Below are 18,416 nucleotides of genomic sequence, written 5' to 3'. Positions count from 1 at the left end.
ATATAAAGCTGAGTGTATGTCTGTATATATGTGTGTATGTATGTCTGCTAAAGGAATTCGCGCCGTCACATGTACAATCACGAGCTTTAGCACAGACACTCCATTTGACTCAGGGAACATCATAGACTATGTTTTGAGGGGAAATTTTAACCCCGTGCTGTACAGTTACTCTCCAGAAAAACCTGCATCCATTAAAGTCAATGGAGCTGGGAGCCACAGTGCAGCCAGAACTTCAGAAGAATGCACAGCCACGCCCTTAAAATGCAATGTTGGCATGTCACAGTGCAGCCAGGGAAAGAGACAGACAACCAGGGATAGAGACGGACAGACAGAGACAGAGAGAGATAGGGAAAAAGAAAGACAGGGAACAAGACAGACACAGACAAAGAGACAGACAGGGAAACAGAGAGACAGGGAGAGAGACAGAGAGACAGTTACGGTACTATCCCGGCAACGTCGGGTGCTACAACTAGGACATTTATAAAGTTTGATTTCACAATTGATGACTCACCTGTAAGGTCACTGAATTTGGTGACCCCATATTTTGCTGTTCCTCGTTCCTCTCTCTGTAGGTGACGGGCAACATTTAAATTTGAGCTGAAAACAGACAATCGATATTGATATTCTGTGGAGATGAAACATAGTATATAATTAGTCTGAGTTCACATGTGCAGTATGATCAGCCATACACACTTCTTTTATTTGCAATGGATCCATTTTTTTTCTTTATACTTAGTGGATCCATTTTCAGATGGTTGATTACTGGTCGTTTGGCCTAAAGGCCGCTTTACACACTGCGATATCGCTACCGATATCGCCAGCGTGCGTACCCGCCCCCATCGGTTGTGCGACACGGGCAAATCTCTGCTCGTGACGCACAACATCGCCCGGACCCGTCACACTACTTACCTTACCTGTGACGTCGCTGTGACCGGCGATCCGCCTCCTTTCTAAGGGGGCGGTTCATTCAGCGTCACAGCGACGTCACAGCAGCGTCACTGAACCGCCGGCCAATAGAAGCGGAAGGGCTGAGATGAGCGGGACGTAACATCCTGCCCACCTCCTTCCTTCCGCATTGTGGTCGGGAGGCAGGTAAGGAGAGGTTCCTCGTTCCTGCGGTGTCACACGGAGCGATGTGTGCTGCCGCAGGAATGAGGAACAACTTCGTTACTGCTGCAGTAACGATATTTGAGAATGGACCCCCATGTCACCGATGAGCGATTTTGCACGTTTTTGCGTCGATGCAAAATCGCTCATAGGTGTCACACGCAACAGCATCACTAAAGCGACCGGATGTGCGTCACAAATTTCGTGACCCCAACGAGATCACTTGAGCGATGTCGTAGTGTGTAAAGCCTGCTTTAGGCCACGTTCACACTGTGTTCTGATCTCCATTCAGTGGTCCCGTCTGGGCTTCTGTGCAAACAACCCGCAAAACGGGTTTTGGATATATGCGCAGGCGGAGCCATTGACTATAATGGTGCAGATGGAGTCACCGTGTGCTCTGTCGTGCACCATTTTCGGGAGTATAGGCTTACTGGAGGCGGACACCCAGGCATAGTATGAAGAATCACCACGGCACTTCTGTTTATGTTGCCCAAGTAGGATCCAATCCCTTGGTATGGTATGAAAGAGAGACTTGGCGCTCAGATTGCTGAACAAAAGCTGTGATTTTTTTTCATTTTGAAATCCTTACAAAGTGAAAATAGCACAGATGTTTCAGTCCTAATACCTCGGACCTTCATCAATGTGCATGCTGGAGTTCACTTGTGGCTTAATTTCATAGATGCTGATAAGGAGCCTGCGGTGTCCACCGCTGTGTCAGACACTGCAAAAAAAACAAAAATCACTGCTTTTGTTCTAAGTACCAAATCTCTCTTTCATACCCAGACATAGTAGACTGCGCCTGAGTGTCCGCCTCCAAAAAGCGTATTCTCCCAAAAATGGTGCACGATAGAGCACACGGTGACTCCGTCTGCACCATTATAGTCAATGACCCAGTTGGCGCATCCGTCCGAACCCCGTTTTGCGAGTTGTTCGGACGGAAGCCCCGACAGGACCACTGAACGGGTGAATGGTCTCATTATCACCCACCGGTCACAAGCTGTTGGAGACCGACAGGAACTCCGGCGGTAAAACATGATGACAGCAGCAGGTATTTTTTTACTTATTTATTTTGCTTACTTATATAGCGCTATTAATTCTAAGACTAAAGGGGGCTTTACACGCTACGATATCGTTAATGTTTTGTCGTCGGGTCAAGTTGTTAGTGACACACATCCGGCGTCATTAACGATATCGCAGCGTGTGACACTGACCAGCGACCTTAAGCGACCTCAAAAATGGTGAAAATCGTTCACCATGGAGAGGTCGTCCCAAACTTAAAAATCGATAAGGGTTGTTTATCCAGGTGGTTCATCGCTCATGCGGCAGCAGACATCGCTATGTGTGACACCGCAGGAGCGAGGAACGTCTCCTTACCTGCCGCCGGCCACAATGCGGAAGGAAGGAGGTGGGCGGGATGTTACGTCCTGCTCATCTCCGCCCCTCCGCTTTGATTGGCCGGCCGCTTAGTGACATTGCTGTGATGTCGCTGTGATGCCGAACGTCCCTCCCCCGTGAAGGAGGGATTGTTCGGCAGTCACACCGACGACGCCGACCAGGTAAGTATGTGTGACGATGCCGTAGCGATAATGTTCACTACGGCAGCAATCACAAACAATCGCATGCGCGACGGGGGCGGGTACTTACACGCTCGCTATCGCTACAAATTGCTAGCGATATCGCTACCGTGTAAAGCCCCCTTAAGAGCAGGGAGCGTAGAATAGAAGCACCACTCCAGCTTTAGGCTATGTGTGCACTAGAAAATGGAATTTTCTTAAGAAAATTCCTGACCCTCTGAAAGATTTCCACACCTGCGGTAAAAAACCGCACCAAAATCCGCATGTGGATTTGCTGCAGTTTTGGTGCGGATTTACCGTGGTTTTTCCGCAGGTTGGTCCCTGCGGGTTTTTACCATTATCTATAGCAAAAACCGCAGATACCTGTGGAAAAGAAGTGACATGCACATTAATTCCACAGCAGAAAATCCGCGGGTAAATCCGCAGGTATGAATAAATGCAGTGTGTACACAGCATTTTTTTATACCCATAGGTTTTGCTGGGGAATGACTGCACAAATGTTAAGGGGGTTTTACACGCTGCGACATCGCTAATGCGGAGTCGTTGGGGTCACGGAATTTGTGACGCACATCCGGCCGCATTAGCGATGCCGTTGCGTGTGACACCGATAAGCGATTTTGCATCGTTGCAAAAACGTGCAAAATCGCTAATCGGCGACATGGGGGTCCATTCTTAAAAATCGTTACTGCAGCAGTAACAAAGTTGTTCCTCGTTCCTGCGGCAGCACACATCGCTGCGTGTGACGCCGCAGGAACGAGGAAGCTCCCCTTACCTGCCTCCCGGCTGCTAGGCAGAAGGAAGGAGGTGGGCGGGATGTTACGTCCCGCTCATCTCCGCCCCTCCGCTGCTATTGGGCGGCGGTTCAGTGACGCTTCAGTGACGTCGCTGTGACGCCGCACGGACCGCCCCCTTAGAAAGGAGGCGGTTCGCCGGTCACAGCGACGACGCCGGACAGGTAAGTATGTGTGACGGCTCTGGGCGATGTTGTGCGGCACGGGCAGCGATTTGCCCGTGTCGCGCAACAGATGGGGGCGGGTACCCACACTAGCGATATCGGGACCGAAACATTTTCTGCAGCAAATCCGCGGCAAGTTTGCGGTAAAATCTGCAATAAATCCACAGCGTGCGCACATAGTCTAAAGGATACTAGTAAAACTTTCTACAAATGTGCTATTCATTAGATATCATTAAGCTATGTTCACATGGAGTATTTTTGAAAATTTTTTTTTTTTTATTAATATTACTGGATCTTCAAAATCCTTCTCAAAAACTGCATGAAATGAGGCTTCTGTTCTGCAAGTATTGCAGTATGATAAAAGGTTCATAATCGCTTGGAGAACTACAAAATGAAGTTCAAATGATGTTCTATCTAGCCTTAAATCACTGAAAAACATACATAAGAGGTAAAAAATAAATCTAATATATAAAGTTGAATGTGTGTGTGTGTGTGTGTGTGTGTGTGTGTGTGTGTGTATGTATGTATGTATGTCCGGGATTGGCATCTGCACCGTCGCAGCTACAGCCACAAAATTTTGCACACTCACACGTCTGGACCCCAAGAGCGTAATAGGCTATGTTTTGAGGGGAAATTTTAACCCCGCGCTTTACATTCGCCAAAAAACCTGCTTCCATTAAAGCGAATGGAGCTGGGAGCCATATTGCAGCCAACACTTCAGAAGAATGCGCAGCCACACCCTTATATGGAATGTTGGCGTGTCACAATGCAGCCAGGGAAAGAGACAGACACAGACAGGGAAAGAGGCAGACACAGACAGAGTAAGAAACACATAGACAGGGTAAGAGACAGACACAAAGAGACAGACAAAGAGACAGACTGACAGGGAAAGAGACAGACAAAGAGACAGAGACAGACATGGGGAAACAGACAGGCAGGGAAAGAGACAGACAGGATAAGAGACAGACAGGATAAGAGACAGACAAAGACAGGTAAAGAGACAGACAAAGAGATAGACACAGGGAAAGAGACAGAGGGAAAGAGACAGGCAGGGAAAGAGAGGGAAAGAGACAGACAGGGAAAGAGACAGACAGGGAAAGAGATTGAGACAGACTGAGAAAGAGATAGACAGGGAAAGAGACAGACAGACAAAGAGATAGAGAGAGAGACACAGAGAGATATGTACAGTGGGGGAGACAGAAAGAGAATGGTAGAGAAACAGAGAGACAGTTACTATCCTGGTCGTTAATACATTCTATTTATACATTCTATCCCGGGAATGTTAATACATTCTATTTTGTTAACAACAGTTATTAACAGGGAAACAGACAGACAGGGAAAGAGAGGGAAAAAGACAGACAGGGAAAGAGACAGACAGGGAAAGTGACAGAGATAGATAGACAGGGAAAGATTGAGACAGACGGAGAAAGAGACAGACAGTCAGAGACAGACAGAGAAAAAGACAGACAGAGAGAGAGAGACAGAGAGATATATACAGAGGGGGAGACAGACAGAGAATGGGAGAGAAACAGAAAGACAGTTACTATCCTGGGAATGTTAATACATTCTATTTTGTTAACAACAGTTATTAACCCGGGTAAAGCCGGGTAGTACAGCTAGTAAATGTATAAAACACAAAAAAATGGAAAATTTGTGCATTCTTACCTTCCGGACTCTTGTAAACCTTGTTATAGCTTTTGATAAACGTCTCAAACTTTTCCTGGTAGAAAAAGATATAGAAGAAATGTATTAGATGTTGTATAGATTCTAGATATTAAAGAGGGAAAAGCTGCTTTATAAAAGGAAAAAGTTCAGTATAAATAAATATTTGTAGAAGCAATCACCAGTTCAGCATTCCCTAAGACGGCGGGTATGAAAGCACACAAAGGTGCGAGAAGTGAGAATGTAAGATACATCTCAAAGAATTGGACGTCAAGTGCAATGACTGATCAAATGTAGCAAGTAAATGAGAAACCTGCATAAAACCGAATTTATATGTGGGAAGGAAACCACAACTATGAAACAAATGACTTGTTAAATTGGTCAATATTAGGTGGCAACTAAAAAAAAGTGTGAAATTACTTAGAAATATAAAAAAAGCAAATCATTCTTTGAAATGAAATGATTTGCTTATTCACTGTAAGTGGAGATGGGTGGGCACCTTCTTCTTTCTCCTTCTTCCGGTCTTCTTCCGGTCTTCTTCCTGAACTTTTCCGTCTGTTTGTTCTAAGAGACATGACCATGCCTTGATTAAAAATGCTTGTGACCACAGCTTGCTCATAACCTTTCTCTTCCTATGTCTGTTTTAAAGGGAACCTGTCACCAGGTTTTTCCCATATAAACTGCAGCCAGCACCAGTAGGCCTCTTATATACAGCATTCTAGAATACTGTATATATAAGAGCACAAGCCGATCTGTATTGCATAAAATAACAGCTTTTATTATACTCACCTGCAGGGCGGTCCAGTTTGATGGGCATCGCTGGTCTTGATTTGGCGCCTTCTCTCTGCTTACTATCGCTGTCCTCTCTCCCTGCTTCGTGTGGATGACGTCATCCACACAGTGTACTCCATTGTTTTATTGTGCACTTACACTTCTTTCTGTCCTGCAAAGTACTGCATTTTTATAACTGCATTTTTTTTCCTTTTTTTTTTTTTTGCTATGTCCTGCTTTAAATAAAGCTGCTTTACTTTTGATACTTCTTGGTACTTGGATTTAACAAAACATTATTTATTCATGTGGAGTGATGACAGAGTTACCACCACGGTGCAGAGTAAGTTACGGTACCAGACGAGTTGACAGATAAAACCAAGGTGAATGTATTATGGGAGAGTTACATACACAGGCTGCCGAGTAGAAGGGAAAAGAGATATAGTAAGTATGGGGATAAAACACAATATACAATTGAATTCTTTAGCTCTGTTGCCTCAACTATCACAACAGCCAACAATACACAGCCAGTAGATTTTCCTACTCTAGCCTCTACTCCAACTGGTCTCCACTAAAGATGCTGTGCGGACACCGCACTCTAATGATGGAGGCCTAAACTAAATCCTAACTGGTGCACCTGGATGCAAAATCACAACACTGTTTGGAGGACCGGTCCTCTCTTGCAATACACAGCCCATTGGTGCGCCTTCTCTTGAGACGAACGGAGGAAGATCTTCCTTCGGGTGACGGGGCAGCTGGGCTTATCCGGGCGACGTCTTTTACTGGGTTGGGTATCGACTTTCTGGGTCCTCTTCTCAGGGAACGTCCTTGCACTCGCCACGCCAGTCTCTCTCTCTCAGGGCTGCTTCTCACTTGCGAGTTTCTCGCAGTAGAGCAATGCGAGAAAATCTCGCATTGGAATCGGACACATGTTAGTGAATGATTCAGCTCTCATCTGCGATTTTTTTCTCAGTCCAAATCGGACTGAGAAAAAAATCGCAGCATGCTGCTTTTTTGCGAGTTTCTACTGCGAGTTTCTCCAATGCAAGTCTATGGGAGCGTGTAAAAAATCGGATGTCACGGGACGGCACTCACACCATCCTAGTGACATCCGATTTTCTAAATACATTTCTCGCATGTTTCCTAAAACACTGGAAACCAGCGATGTCTCCCAATGTCTGTCAATCACTATTCTCTGTCAGTCGGTCTCTCCCTCTCGGTCTCTATTCTCTCTCTGTCGGTCCGTCACTATCTCTGTCCCTCTCCCACAGTCTGTCAGTCATTTTCCCCTCCTCTCTCATACTCACCGATCCCCGATCTCCAGCGCGGCGCTGCACGGCTTTCTCACTGCTGCGGCGGCTTTTACTATTTTGAAAAAGCCGGCCGCCCATTAAACAATCTCGTATTCCCTGCTTTACCCGCCCACAGGCGCCTATGATTGGTTGCAGTGAGACACGCCCCCACGGTGAGTGACAGGTGTCACACTGCACCCAATCACAGCAGCCGGTGGGCGGGTCTATACTGTACAGTGAAATAAATAAATAAATAATTAAAAAAAATGGCATGCGGTCCCCCCCCAATTTTAATACCAGCCAGATAAAGCCATACGGCTGAAGGCTGGTATTCTCAGGATGGGGAGCTCCACGTTATGGGGAGCCCCCCAGCCTAACAATATCAGTCAGCAGCCGCCCAGAATTGCCGCATACATTATATGCGACAGTTCTGGGGCTGTACCCGGCTCTTCCCGATTTACCCTGGTGCTTTGGCAAATCGGGGTAATAAGGAGTTATGGGCAGCCCATAGCTGCCAATAAGTCCTAGATTAATCATGTCAGGCGTCTATGAGACACCTTCCATGATTAATCTGTAAGTGACAGTAAATAAACACACACACACATGAAAAAATCCTTTATTAGAAATAAAAACCACAAACACATTCCCTCATTACCAATTTAATAATCCCCAAAAGCCCTCCATGTCCGGCGTACTCCATGGACCTCCAGCGTCGCTTCCAGCATGAAGGTGACAGGAGCTGCAGAAGACACCGCCGCTCCGGTCACCTCCAAGCAGCAACTGAGGTGAGTAGCGCGATCTGCTGAGGTGTCACTGAGGTTAATCGCGGCCACCGCTGGATCCTCCAACAGTGACAGCGAGTAACCTCAGTGACACCTCAGCAGATCGCGCTACTCACCTCAGTTGCTGCTTGGAGGTGACCGGAGCGGCGGTGTCTTCTGCAGCTCCTGTCACCTTCATGCTGGAAGCGACGCTGGAGGTCCATGGAGTACGCCGGACATGGAGGGCTTTTGGGGATTATTAAATTGGTAATGAGGGAATGTGTTTGTGGTTTTTATTTCTAATAAAGGATTTTTTCATGTGTGTGTGTGTTTATTTACTGTCACTTACAGATTAATCATGGAAGGTGTCTCATAGACGCCTGACATGATTAATCTAGGACTTATTGGCAGCTATGGGCTGCCCATAACTCCTTATTACCCCGATTTGCCAAAGCACCAGGGTAAATCGGGAAGAGCCGGGTACAGTCCCAGAACTGTCGCATATAATGTATGCGGCAATTCTGGGGGACAGCTGACTGATATTGTTAGGCTGGGGGGCTCCCCATAACGTGGAGCTCCCCATCCTGAGAATACCAGCCTTCAGCCGTATGGCTTTATCTGGCTGGTATTAAAATTGGGGGGGGACCGCACGCCATTTTTTTTAATTATTTATTTATTTATTTCACTGCACAGTATAGACCCGCCCACCGGCTGCTGTGATTGGGTGCAGTGTGACACCTGTCACTCACCGTGGGGGCGTGTCTCACTGCAACCAATCATAGGCGCCTGTGGGCGGGTAAAGCAGGGAATACGAGATTGTTTAATGGGCGGCCGGCTTTTTCAAAATAGTAAAAGCCGCCGCAGCAGTGAGAAAGCCGTGCAGCGCCGCGCTGGAGATCGGGGATCGGTGAGTATGAGAGAGGGGGGGAAACTTCAGTCACTCGGGGGATTAGTGGTCACCGGTGAACCCTTCACTGGTGACCGCTAATCAGGACGCGGCACAGACAGAGCCGCAGCATGACAATGAAGTCGGGTGAAGTTCACCCGAGTTCATTCTGATTGTGCGGCTCTGTCTGTGTCTGCTGTCATCTGCCATTCAGCTCTGCTACATGGCTGTCTGTGTCTGCTGTCAGCGGCCATGTAGCAGAGCTGAATGGCAGATGACATAGTAAAAAATACGCATTACACACGCATTACACACGCTAGTAAAATCTCAGAAATAGCATCGCACTTGCGTTGCACTCGCACCTAACGTGAACTAAAATCAGCCGAGTTTTTTCCAGCCCAGTCGGACCGATTTTACTCGCATAGATGTGTTTCCACCCTCACACTACTTTTCCTGCTAGGCACAGGGCCAGTCCATCATGCTCAGCTGGGGCAGCCATGCTTCCTTAAAGACACAGTATACCAAAGACTCTATTAGGGGTTACCCCCCCTACACATGTGTGGATTACATGCGTTTTTTAATTTTCCTTTATGGAAACCCATAAAAAACGCATCTGTGTTTTTATTTTGCAGATTTTATGCATCTAATGCAAGTTCCAAGTCTGCACCTAAAACTCAGCATGTCAAGAGAAATTGACATGTTGTGTATTTGAAGCGTGCACCACAGGTCAGTTTACTTAGTGTAAAAAATAAGCACAGTGGGCAGGAGATCTTTATAAATCCCATCCACTTTGGTGGAACTGTAAGACGCTGCATTTCTGATGCATTGAAAATACACCTAAATCTTACCTTGGGCACACAACTTAAATGACATTTTTCCACTATCCTCCATAAGTATTCACCATCCACATCTTTGACATCAACAAAGTTCTTGGCTATCAACGATGAATAGATACAAGAATGCAGACCAACTGCGTATTTGGCATATATTACTATTTACTTACTGCAGGGTTTTTGCTCATTTTGTTTTTAACAGAGTTTAAAAATGCTGATTTGTCTCTGCATCTGGTCCCAATGCTGTGGTACCCCTGGCTTCTACAGAAGGACCTACGAAAATCGAGGTGGCTCAGTTCCAATTCCAACCAAAGGTAATTGGGTCTTTGTTTTTACTGTGCTGCGTTCAGACTCGGGATATAGAAATGGCTGCTGCTATAAAACTAGGGAGTCTAGAGGTCTGGGAATTCATACCTAGGCACACAGGTATTTCCTTTTTATTCTGTAAAAATATTGCTCTCTGTTTTAGGCCTATAATCCAAAATACTATTTCACATAAAGAGAATCTGGCCCGTATACAAATAAAATAGTTTGTTACCTTACCAAAACCCCCAAGCTCCACTGAACCTGTCACTATTTTACGTTTGTCATTTTGTCACTTCGTTATGAAGATATGCCTTTTTTGGGGGATGTGTCAAGAAGGCTTGTAGTTCAGCAGGGCATTACACAAGATTTTTTTTTCAGGGTATGTAGTGCTCTTCTCTATGAAACTGTCCAAATACCGCTATAGCATATGAATCTCGTTGAACAGCATGATCTCGCGCTGTAATCCTTCCCCTTTATGACTGCCCAATTAACACTCGGCAGCATCTAAGCTTGGTTGAACAGCTTGATCTTGTGCTGTAGTCATTCATCCTCTATGAAGCTGCTCAATTACCATTTGACAGCATCTAAGCTTGGTTGATCAGCTTGATCTCGCGCTGTAGTCCTTCCCTCTCTATGAAGCTGTCCAATTTTCACTCTGCAGGATCGAAACTTGGTTGAATAGCGTGATCTTGGGCTGTAGTCCTTCCCCCTGTATGACACTGCCCAATCACCACTCAGCAGCATCGCATCTAAGCTTGGTTGAATAGCGTGATCTTGCGCTATAATCCTTCCCCTCTATGATGCTGCCCAATCACCACTCTGCAGCATCGCATCTAAGCTTGGTTGAATAGCGTGATCTTGCGCTATAATCCTTCCCCTCTATGATGCTGCCCAATCACCACTCTGCAGCATCTAAGCTTGGTTGAAGAGCTTGAACTCGTCTCGTGCTGTAGTCCTTCCCTCTCTATGAAGCTGCCCAATTTCCACTCTGCAGCATCTAAGCTTGATGGAACAGAGTGAACTCGCGTTGTAGTCCTTCCCTTCTATGACGCTGCCCAATCACCACTCAGCAGCATCTAAGCTTGGTTGAATAGCGTGATCTTGCGCTGTAATCCTTAGCTTCTTTGACTCTACCCAATCACCACTCAGCAGCATCGAAGATTGGTAGAACTTCATGATCTTCCCCTGTAGTCTTTCCCATCTATGACTCTACCCAATCACTACTCGACAGCATCTGAACCAGGTTGAACAAAGTGAATTGGGGCTTTCAGGGAGTCTTGTAAACCAAATATATGACTCACATGCATTGTCCAATACATAAGCTATCTCTTTTTTTTTTTTTCCAAATATTCCTATAACAGTAATGCAATACCAGAGTTCCCTTATTCATTGTTAGCATTCTAGAGTGCAGCTGTATGTATTTTTTGTAGTCTTTAAGTGATCGGAAGTATTCCGGGACTGGACTATGATTTTTGGCCTAAGGTACACCACCGCTGATAATGAATTTTATGTCATCCACTATCATGCCTCTAACCCCTGAACTTTGCCGATAGGCCAATAATGGGGTGAAAATGCCAAAAGTTGCAAAATTTATGCCCAGCCATGCGTTGCGCAGAAGAAATTTGACTATTCAAAGCTTTTTACTATATTTGCTGGCATAAAAGCTTTAAATCGGGGCTATTGATTTTTACAAAGGATCGTGTGAACTCACAGACAGTGCAGTGTATTGCTCCTATATACATTTGTTGTATATTTATCTGCAGGGTGCAGTAAATACTGGCTTGTACACCCCAGGTTTATAGTATAAGAAGCAAATTACTTTGTCAATGGAAGTGTCTAAAAACAACAACAAAAAAGTAAATTGATCTTCCATCTGTTTATTAATAGGGATGATCGAATACCTCAAATATTCGGCTTCGCAAATATTAGCCGAACAGGTCGCCACTATTCGACTAGTCGCGAATATTCGATGCACAATTTAAGTCTATGGGAAACCCGAATAACAACTATTCGGAACTATTCGGGCTTCCCATACACTTACATTGCGCATCGCATATTTGCATAGCGGCGAACTATTTGTCGGATATTCGCAAAGCCGAATATTTGAGGTATTTGATTATCCCTATTTATTAAATAAAAATAATGTTTTTGTCATAACATACTTTTAAACATTTTTAACCTCATGAGTTGATGTCTTCTAAATTCTGAATGGCAAATGGGTCACTAATTTATCACCCACATATTGAATTAGAAGGTATGATGGTGGCTATATTGGTGGTCATTGAAATTTCTGGAAACGTGGAAAAAAAAGACAATTTTTCTTTCTTTTGCTAAAAATACTGCTTTAATAATTTCCATATTGATTTTGCAGAGAAAGCAAGCGTAAGCAGTAGGGATGATCGAATACCTCAAATATTCGACTTTGCGAATATCCGACAAATAGGTCGCCGCTATTCGAATATTCGATGCTCAATGTAAGTCTATGGAAAACCCGAATAACAACTATTCGGAACTATTCGGACTTCCTATAGACTTACATTGTGCATCGAATATTCGCATAGCGGCGACCTATTTGTCGGATATTCGCGAAGTCGAATATTTGAGGTATTCGATCATCCCTAGTAAGCAGGTTTAATACAATGCATCTTTGTATATTTAGCAGAAATGCAAAAATCCTGTAGGTTAGTCCCAGCATGGCACTGAATTACTAAGTTTGGTACAACCGCATTTTCCTGACAACAAAGGGGCTGTCTTGGAATATCAAAACTGAGCTGAGCATGACCTAAAATAATAAAAGAATCATTACCTACTAAGTAAATCACTCACGGCTCCAGCACTGCCACTGCATGCTGCTCCCGATTGGTGGTTGATTACTGTGCTGCAGCCGATCACTGACCCCAGCGGTCACACCCCTGTGACGTAGTGATTGGCTGCAGAAGTCACATGTGTGGACGGTGGGTGTGATGTAATTGCTAGCTCACAGTAAACTAAGACCCAGCAGTGGAGCACAAGGAAATTGAACAGGTAACTAATGCTTTTATTCATATTTTATAATATTCTTCCTCTTGGACTGGTTATTGTTGGTTGCTGATAACCCCTTTAGCATTGCACAGGAACTGAAATTGAAGCGCGCGTTGTTAGGAAGGACATGGAATAGTCTTGGATTTTGGGTCAGTTACAACAGCACTTAGAGGCCAACTTGTAACGCCACACATGTTTGATCCAAAATGGAGTTTAAAAAATCCCTGTAGAAGAGAGAACGACTATTAGTATTCATATTATAGTTACCGATATAACATATCGACATTCAAGGTTCTAACAGCAGCGATTGTTGTCTGCTCTGATCGCTGCTGTTTTACAACTTAAATCACTGTTAGCCTTATAGTACAACTTATATGCAGCTATGGGTCCACGGGAGAAAATACTTGCGGATATATCCGCAGGTATCTCCGCAGGTTTCCCGCAACAGCTCCCTGGAATCCGCAGCTATCCATTGCTGTGGGATTCCAGCGAAATATCTGCGGTAAACCTGCGGACATTCGTGCGACTTACCTGTGGAAGACTCGGCCTCTATCTCCATAGTGGAGGGCTGGTATTTCCACAGGTAATTCCGCAGGAATAATTGACATGCAGTTACGTGCGGCTGCGGGACATCCTCAGTCGCGCATACCGTACAATGGACACAGCACTCCCCATGTCCCATAGGATAACATGGGGAGTGTCTGTACTTACATAAATCTGCGGATTTATCTGGAAAATCCAGAAAATCCGCGGATTTTCTGCAGATAAATCCGCAGGTATTTTCTCCCGTGGGCACATAGCCTTAAGTCCATTCCGGCACCCATCACTCCCCCATGACATGGTCGCACGGTGCCGATGGATTGCCTTGGCAGCCAGGGTCCTGCTAAAGGTACCCGTCACTACCATCTTAGTACTTCTGTGGTTTGTTCTATATGCTGAAGTATTGCTATGTATAGAACAAGTGAGCAGATATTGCAGGTTCAAATCCCCTATGGGTACTATAAAAATAATTTGAAATGTAATAAAAAGAGAGATAAACATGAATAAAAATAATCACCATCCAAGTAAAAATATATGCAAAAAAAATCTCCCCTACCAATTAGAAATAAGAAAATTTGGTATTACCATAGCTATAAAAGTCAAATTATATTGGTCCCCGACTCCCCAATCATGACAAAGTTCAGAATTTTTTGAGTCACTTAAGTAGTGGAAAGAAAAAAAAAACAACAAAAATGAAATGTTAATAATCGCTAAAAGGATCCTGAAGAATCGTGTACCTGGATCACTCTTAATCACTATCAAAGCAAAACCCAAAAAGCACATCTGTATTTACAACGTCTAATACCGTATTACAACTCATGCTTACGTTTTCTCCCCAATCTTGCCCCCAGCTGTTTTTTAAGATCCAATGAGGTGATTTCTTATCTACAAAACAAAAAATAAGATTCAGTGTATACTCGTATGTTCCTTTAAATGTGTTATCTAGCATTTTGTCGGTGTGCCTCCGTAGCTAAAAAGAGCAAAATATGGAACCATGCTAATATCGCTAATGTATATTTTTAAAACTGGATGTCAGACCATCGGAGTATTCTCCTATTCTCCCCCATAAAAGGTTCTTAATCCCTTCACGACCATAAAAGCTAAATACAGTGCTTTGCGAAAGTATTCAGCTCCCTTGAATTTTTCAACCATTTCCCACATTTCAGGCTTCAAACATAAAGAGAAAAATGTTAATGTTCTGGTGAAGAATCAACAAGTAAACACAATTGTGAAGTTGAACCAAATTTATTGCTTATTTTAAACTTTTTTAAAAAATAAATAACTGAAAATTGGGCGTGCAATATTATTCATCCCCTTTAAGTTAATACTTTGTAGCGTCACCTTTTGCTGCGATTACAGCTGCAAGTCACTTGGGGAATGTGTCTATCAGTTTTGCACATCGAGAGACTGAAATTCTCGCCCATTCTTCCTTTGTAAACAGCTGGAGCTGAGTGAGGTTGGATGGAGAGCGTTTGTGAACAGCAGTTTTCAGCTCTTTCCACAGATTCTCGATTGGATTCAGGTCTGAACTGTGACTTGGCCATTCTAACACCTGGATACATTTATTTGTGAACCATTCCATTGTAGATTTTGCTTTATGTTTGGGATCATTGTCTTGTTGGAAGACAAATCTCCGTCCCAGTCTCAGGTCTTTTGCAACAGGTTTTCTTCAAGAATGGTCCTGTATTTGGCTTCATCCATCTTCCCATCAATTTTAACCATCTTCCCTGTCCCTGCTGCAGGAAAGCAAGCCCAAACCATGATGCTGCCACCATCATGTTTGACAGTGGGGATGGTGTGTTCAGGGTGATGAGCTGTGTTGCTTTTACGCCAAACCTATCGTTTTGCATTGTGCCCAAAAAGTTCGATTATGGTTTCATTTGACCAGAGCACCTTCTTCTACATTTTTGGTGTGTCTTCCAGGTGGCTTGTAGCAACCTTTAAACAACACTTTTTATGGATATCTTTGAGAAATTACTTTCTCCTTGCCACTCCTCCATAAAGGCCAGATTTGTGCAGTGTACGACTGATTTTTGTCCTATGGACAGATTCTCCCAAGTCAGCTGTAGATCTCTGCAATTCATCCAGAGTGATCATGGGCCTCTTGGCTGCATCTCTGATCAGTCTTCTCCTTGTTTTAGATGAAAGTTTGGATGGACGGCCGGGTCTTGGTAGATTTGCAGTGGTATGATACTTCTTCCATTTCAATATGATCGCTTGCACAGTGCTCCTTGGGATGTTTAAAGTTCTGAAAAAAAAATTGTAACCAAATCCGGCTTTAAACTTTTCCACAACAGTATCACGGACCTGCCTATTGTGTTCCTTGGTCTTCATGATGCTCTCTGTGCTTTAAACAGAACACTGAGACTATCAGAGCAGGGGCATTTATACGGAGTCTTGATTACACACAGGTGGCTTATATTTATCATCAGTCATTTAGGACAACATTGGATCATTCAGAGATCCTCAATGAACTTCTGGAGTGAGTTTGCTGCACTGAAAGTAAAGGGGAGGAATAATATTGCACGCCCCAAATTTCAGTTATTTTTTTTTTAAGCAATAAATTTCGTTCAACTTCACAATTGTGTCCCACTTGTTGATTCTTCACCATAACATTAACATTTTTATCTTTATGTTTGAAGCCTGAAATGTGGTAAAAGGTTGAAAAATTCAAGGGAGCCGAATACTTTTGCAAGGCACTGTATGATACATGGGTGCATTGGGTATATGGAGTTGGATCAGGACAAAGCAGATGCGGGCAATGTTATGCAGCCGGCACCTGCTTCTTACAGCAGTGAGAGGAGCCAGCTCTGAATGGTGATATTTAACCATTTAAATTCCATTTATTAAATGTTGAAAGTGTTATTTAACTGCCACATTCGCATGGGGCAAGTACTGGTTGAGCTTCATAGGACATGAAGACCATGGTGAAGGCGTCCTAGTGCGCCAAAATGCGTAGTCTGGGGGCATTGCACTAGTTTCTCTTCTGTGCAGATAATTTTTTTTATAGTGTTTTTATAAGGACTGAATAAATGTGAAGATTTTAGCAGGAGTTTGTGTACCTGGCTCTATATTTATCTGGATTTTGTCTGCTGGAACTTCCTTTCTTATATTGGCGTTTGCAAGGCTTCATCCCTTTTTCCGTGCAGATTCCGTGAAACTATTCACACTACATGAGAGGCTCTAATAACTGGTAAGCTGGCTTTTTTTTCTTTTATATTTATACAAAAATATAATTAGATTTGCATTCCAGCCTTCTGTCATTTACTGTAGTTTTACAATTTAGACAAAAGATAAAATATCTCATAGCCGTGTACTTTAGCTTGTTACTATTTCATATTCTATTTCCTTTTTAGCTCAAGGTACTGCTACAAAAATGGTGTAATTTTTCCTAAAAAAAAAAACCCCAAAAAAACAGTGTGGAAATCAACCCATAACAAAAACAAATATCCACATCAGTGTTCAAGTAAGTTATTTAAAGTATGTTATGAGCACCTCATTTTCGGAATAAACTGGACATGAATTAGGATTTATTATTACCTTTTAGATAATATCCCACTAGTAAAACTGCGTGGTCTACAACGGGCCCACAGGATTTATGTTGAATCACTCCTCCTCCATAATTCTGTATTAATTTAAAGCATAATTAATGATTAGTTGTACATAGTGCTGAGTACAATGATATTCACTTTTGTTGGAGAAGACAAATTAACAAACGCTTCTCAGCAAAAGAAAATCTATGTAGTTTCAGGTGGCTACAAACCAATAAATGCAGCTGTACAATGAGGTCTTCTGTGGAAACGTCGAATATATGAATGCTTCTCAATTTTTCATTACTTACAACCAATCACAGACTCTGTCACAGAGGGTGGGCGGGGGCATGCAGTGAATATTCATGAGATTTAATGAGCGGACCCAGAAGAAGCGTGACAGCCGCGCGAAAACTTGGCAAGTATAAATGTCCCGCTTTAATCCCTGGTTTGCTTCCTTTATTTATATATATATATATATATATATATATATATATATATATATATATATACCGGTGTGTGTGTGTATATATGTATATATATATATATATATTGTGAGGTAGCGTGGTCGGCTGCGCTGCAGAAGACACGGGATCCAGGCATTAAGGTTCACAGCACACGGTTTTAATGTCCAAACAAGAATCCACACCAATATACATGTGCCTCTCCAGCAGAGAACTCAGGGAGTTGTGTTCACTCCCTCACACCCGGCACACCTGCCCTCGTTCCTGTTTCCATTTAACCCTTCCTTCAGCCTGTAGGGAAACAGGATTAACCCTAGAGTGGATTTACTTTCTATCATGGAGTGAGCACAACCGGGGCGAGACATACCGGCCGTCATAGATAACCCCGGTCACAGTCTCACATACCCCCCCCCTCAGTTCAAGCGTGCGGGGTTGAACTCCCGCCATCAAACACGGGCCACGGGACAAGGCATCGGCGTTGCCCTGCAACCCACCGGCCCTATGTTCAACCGTAAACCGGAAGCTCTGCAGAGAAAGGAACCACCGGGTAACCCGGGCATTCCGTTCTTTGGCGGACCTCATCCAGACCAGTGGAGAGTGATCCGTCACCAAGCGAAACTGCCGTCCCAGCAGGTAATAGCGTAGGGACTCCAAGGCCCACTTGATCGCCAGGCACTCCTTCTCCACTACGCTATAATTCCGCTCGGGAGGGGTGAG

At 44.0% G+C, this 18,416-nt stretch overlaps 2 protein-coding genes across 2 annotated transcripts in view; both read right to left on the bottom strand.

The window, feature by feature from the left end:
• Positions 1-5,552, bottom strand: part of LOC142255111 (cathepsin W-like) — a 66,273-nt gene extending 60,721 nt beyond the window's left edge. The window contains exons 1-3 of the mRNA XM_075326564.1: positions 5,481-5,552; positions 5,302-5,356; positions 512-625 (exon numbers count right to left, since the gene is read on the bottom strand). Coding sequence (XP_075182679.1) covers positions 512-625; positions 5,302-5,356; positions 5,481-5,552 — 241 coding nt within the window. The remainder of the gene's footprint in view (positions 1-511; positions 626-5,301; positions 5,357-5,480) is intronic.
• Positions 5,553-13,281: 7,729 nt separating this feature from the next.
• Positions 13,282-18,416, bottom strand: part of LOC142254324 (cathepsin W-like) — a 43,501-nt gene continuing 38,366 nt past the window's right edge. Inside the window, exons 9-11 of the mRNA XM_075325369.1 lie at positions 17,246-17,330; positions 14,532-14,590; positions 13,282-13,389 (exon numbers count right to left, since the gene is read on the bottom strand). Coding sequence (XP_075181484.1) covers positions 13,282-13,389; positions 14,532-14,590; positions 17,246-17,330 — 252 coding nt within the window. The remainder of the gene's footprint in view (positions 13,390-14,531; positions 14,591-17,245; positions 17,331-18,416) is intronic.

Source organism: Anomaloglossus baeobatrachus, chromosome 10 (assembly GCF_048569485.1).
Source record: "Anomaloglossus baeobatrachus isolate aAnoBae1 chromosome 10, aAnoBae1.hap1, whole genome shotgun sequence".
Taxonomy (NCBI): Eukaryota; Metazoa; Chordata; class Amphibia; order Anura; family Aromobatidae; genus Anomaloglossus; species Anomaloglossus baeobatrachus.
This window is presented reverse-complemented; position numbering and strand designations above follow the sequence as displayed.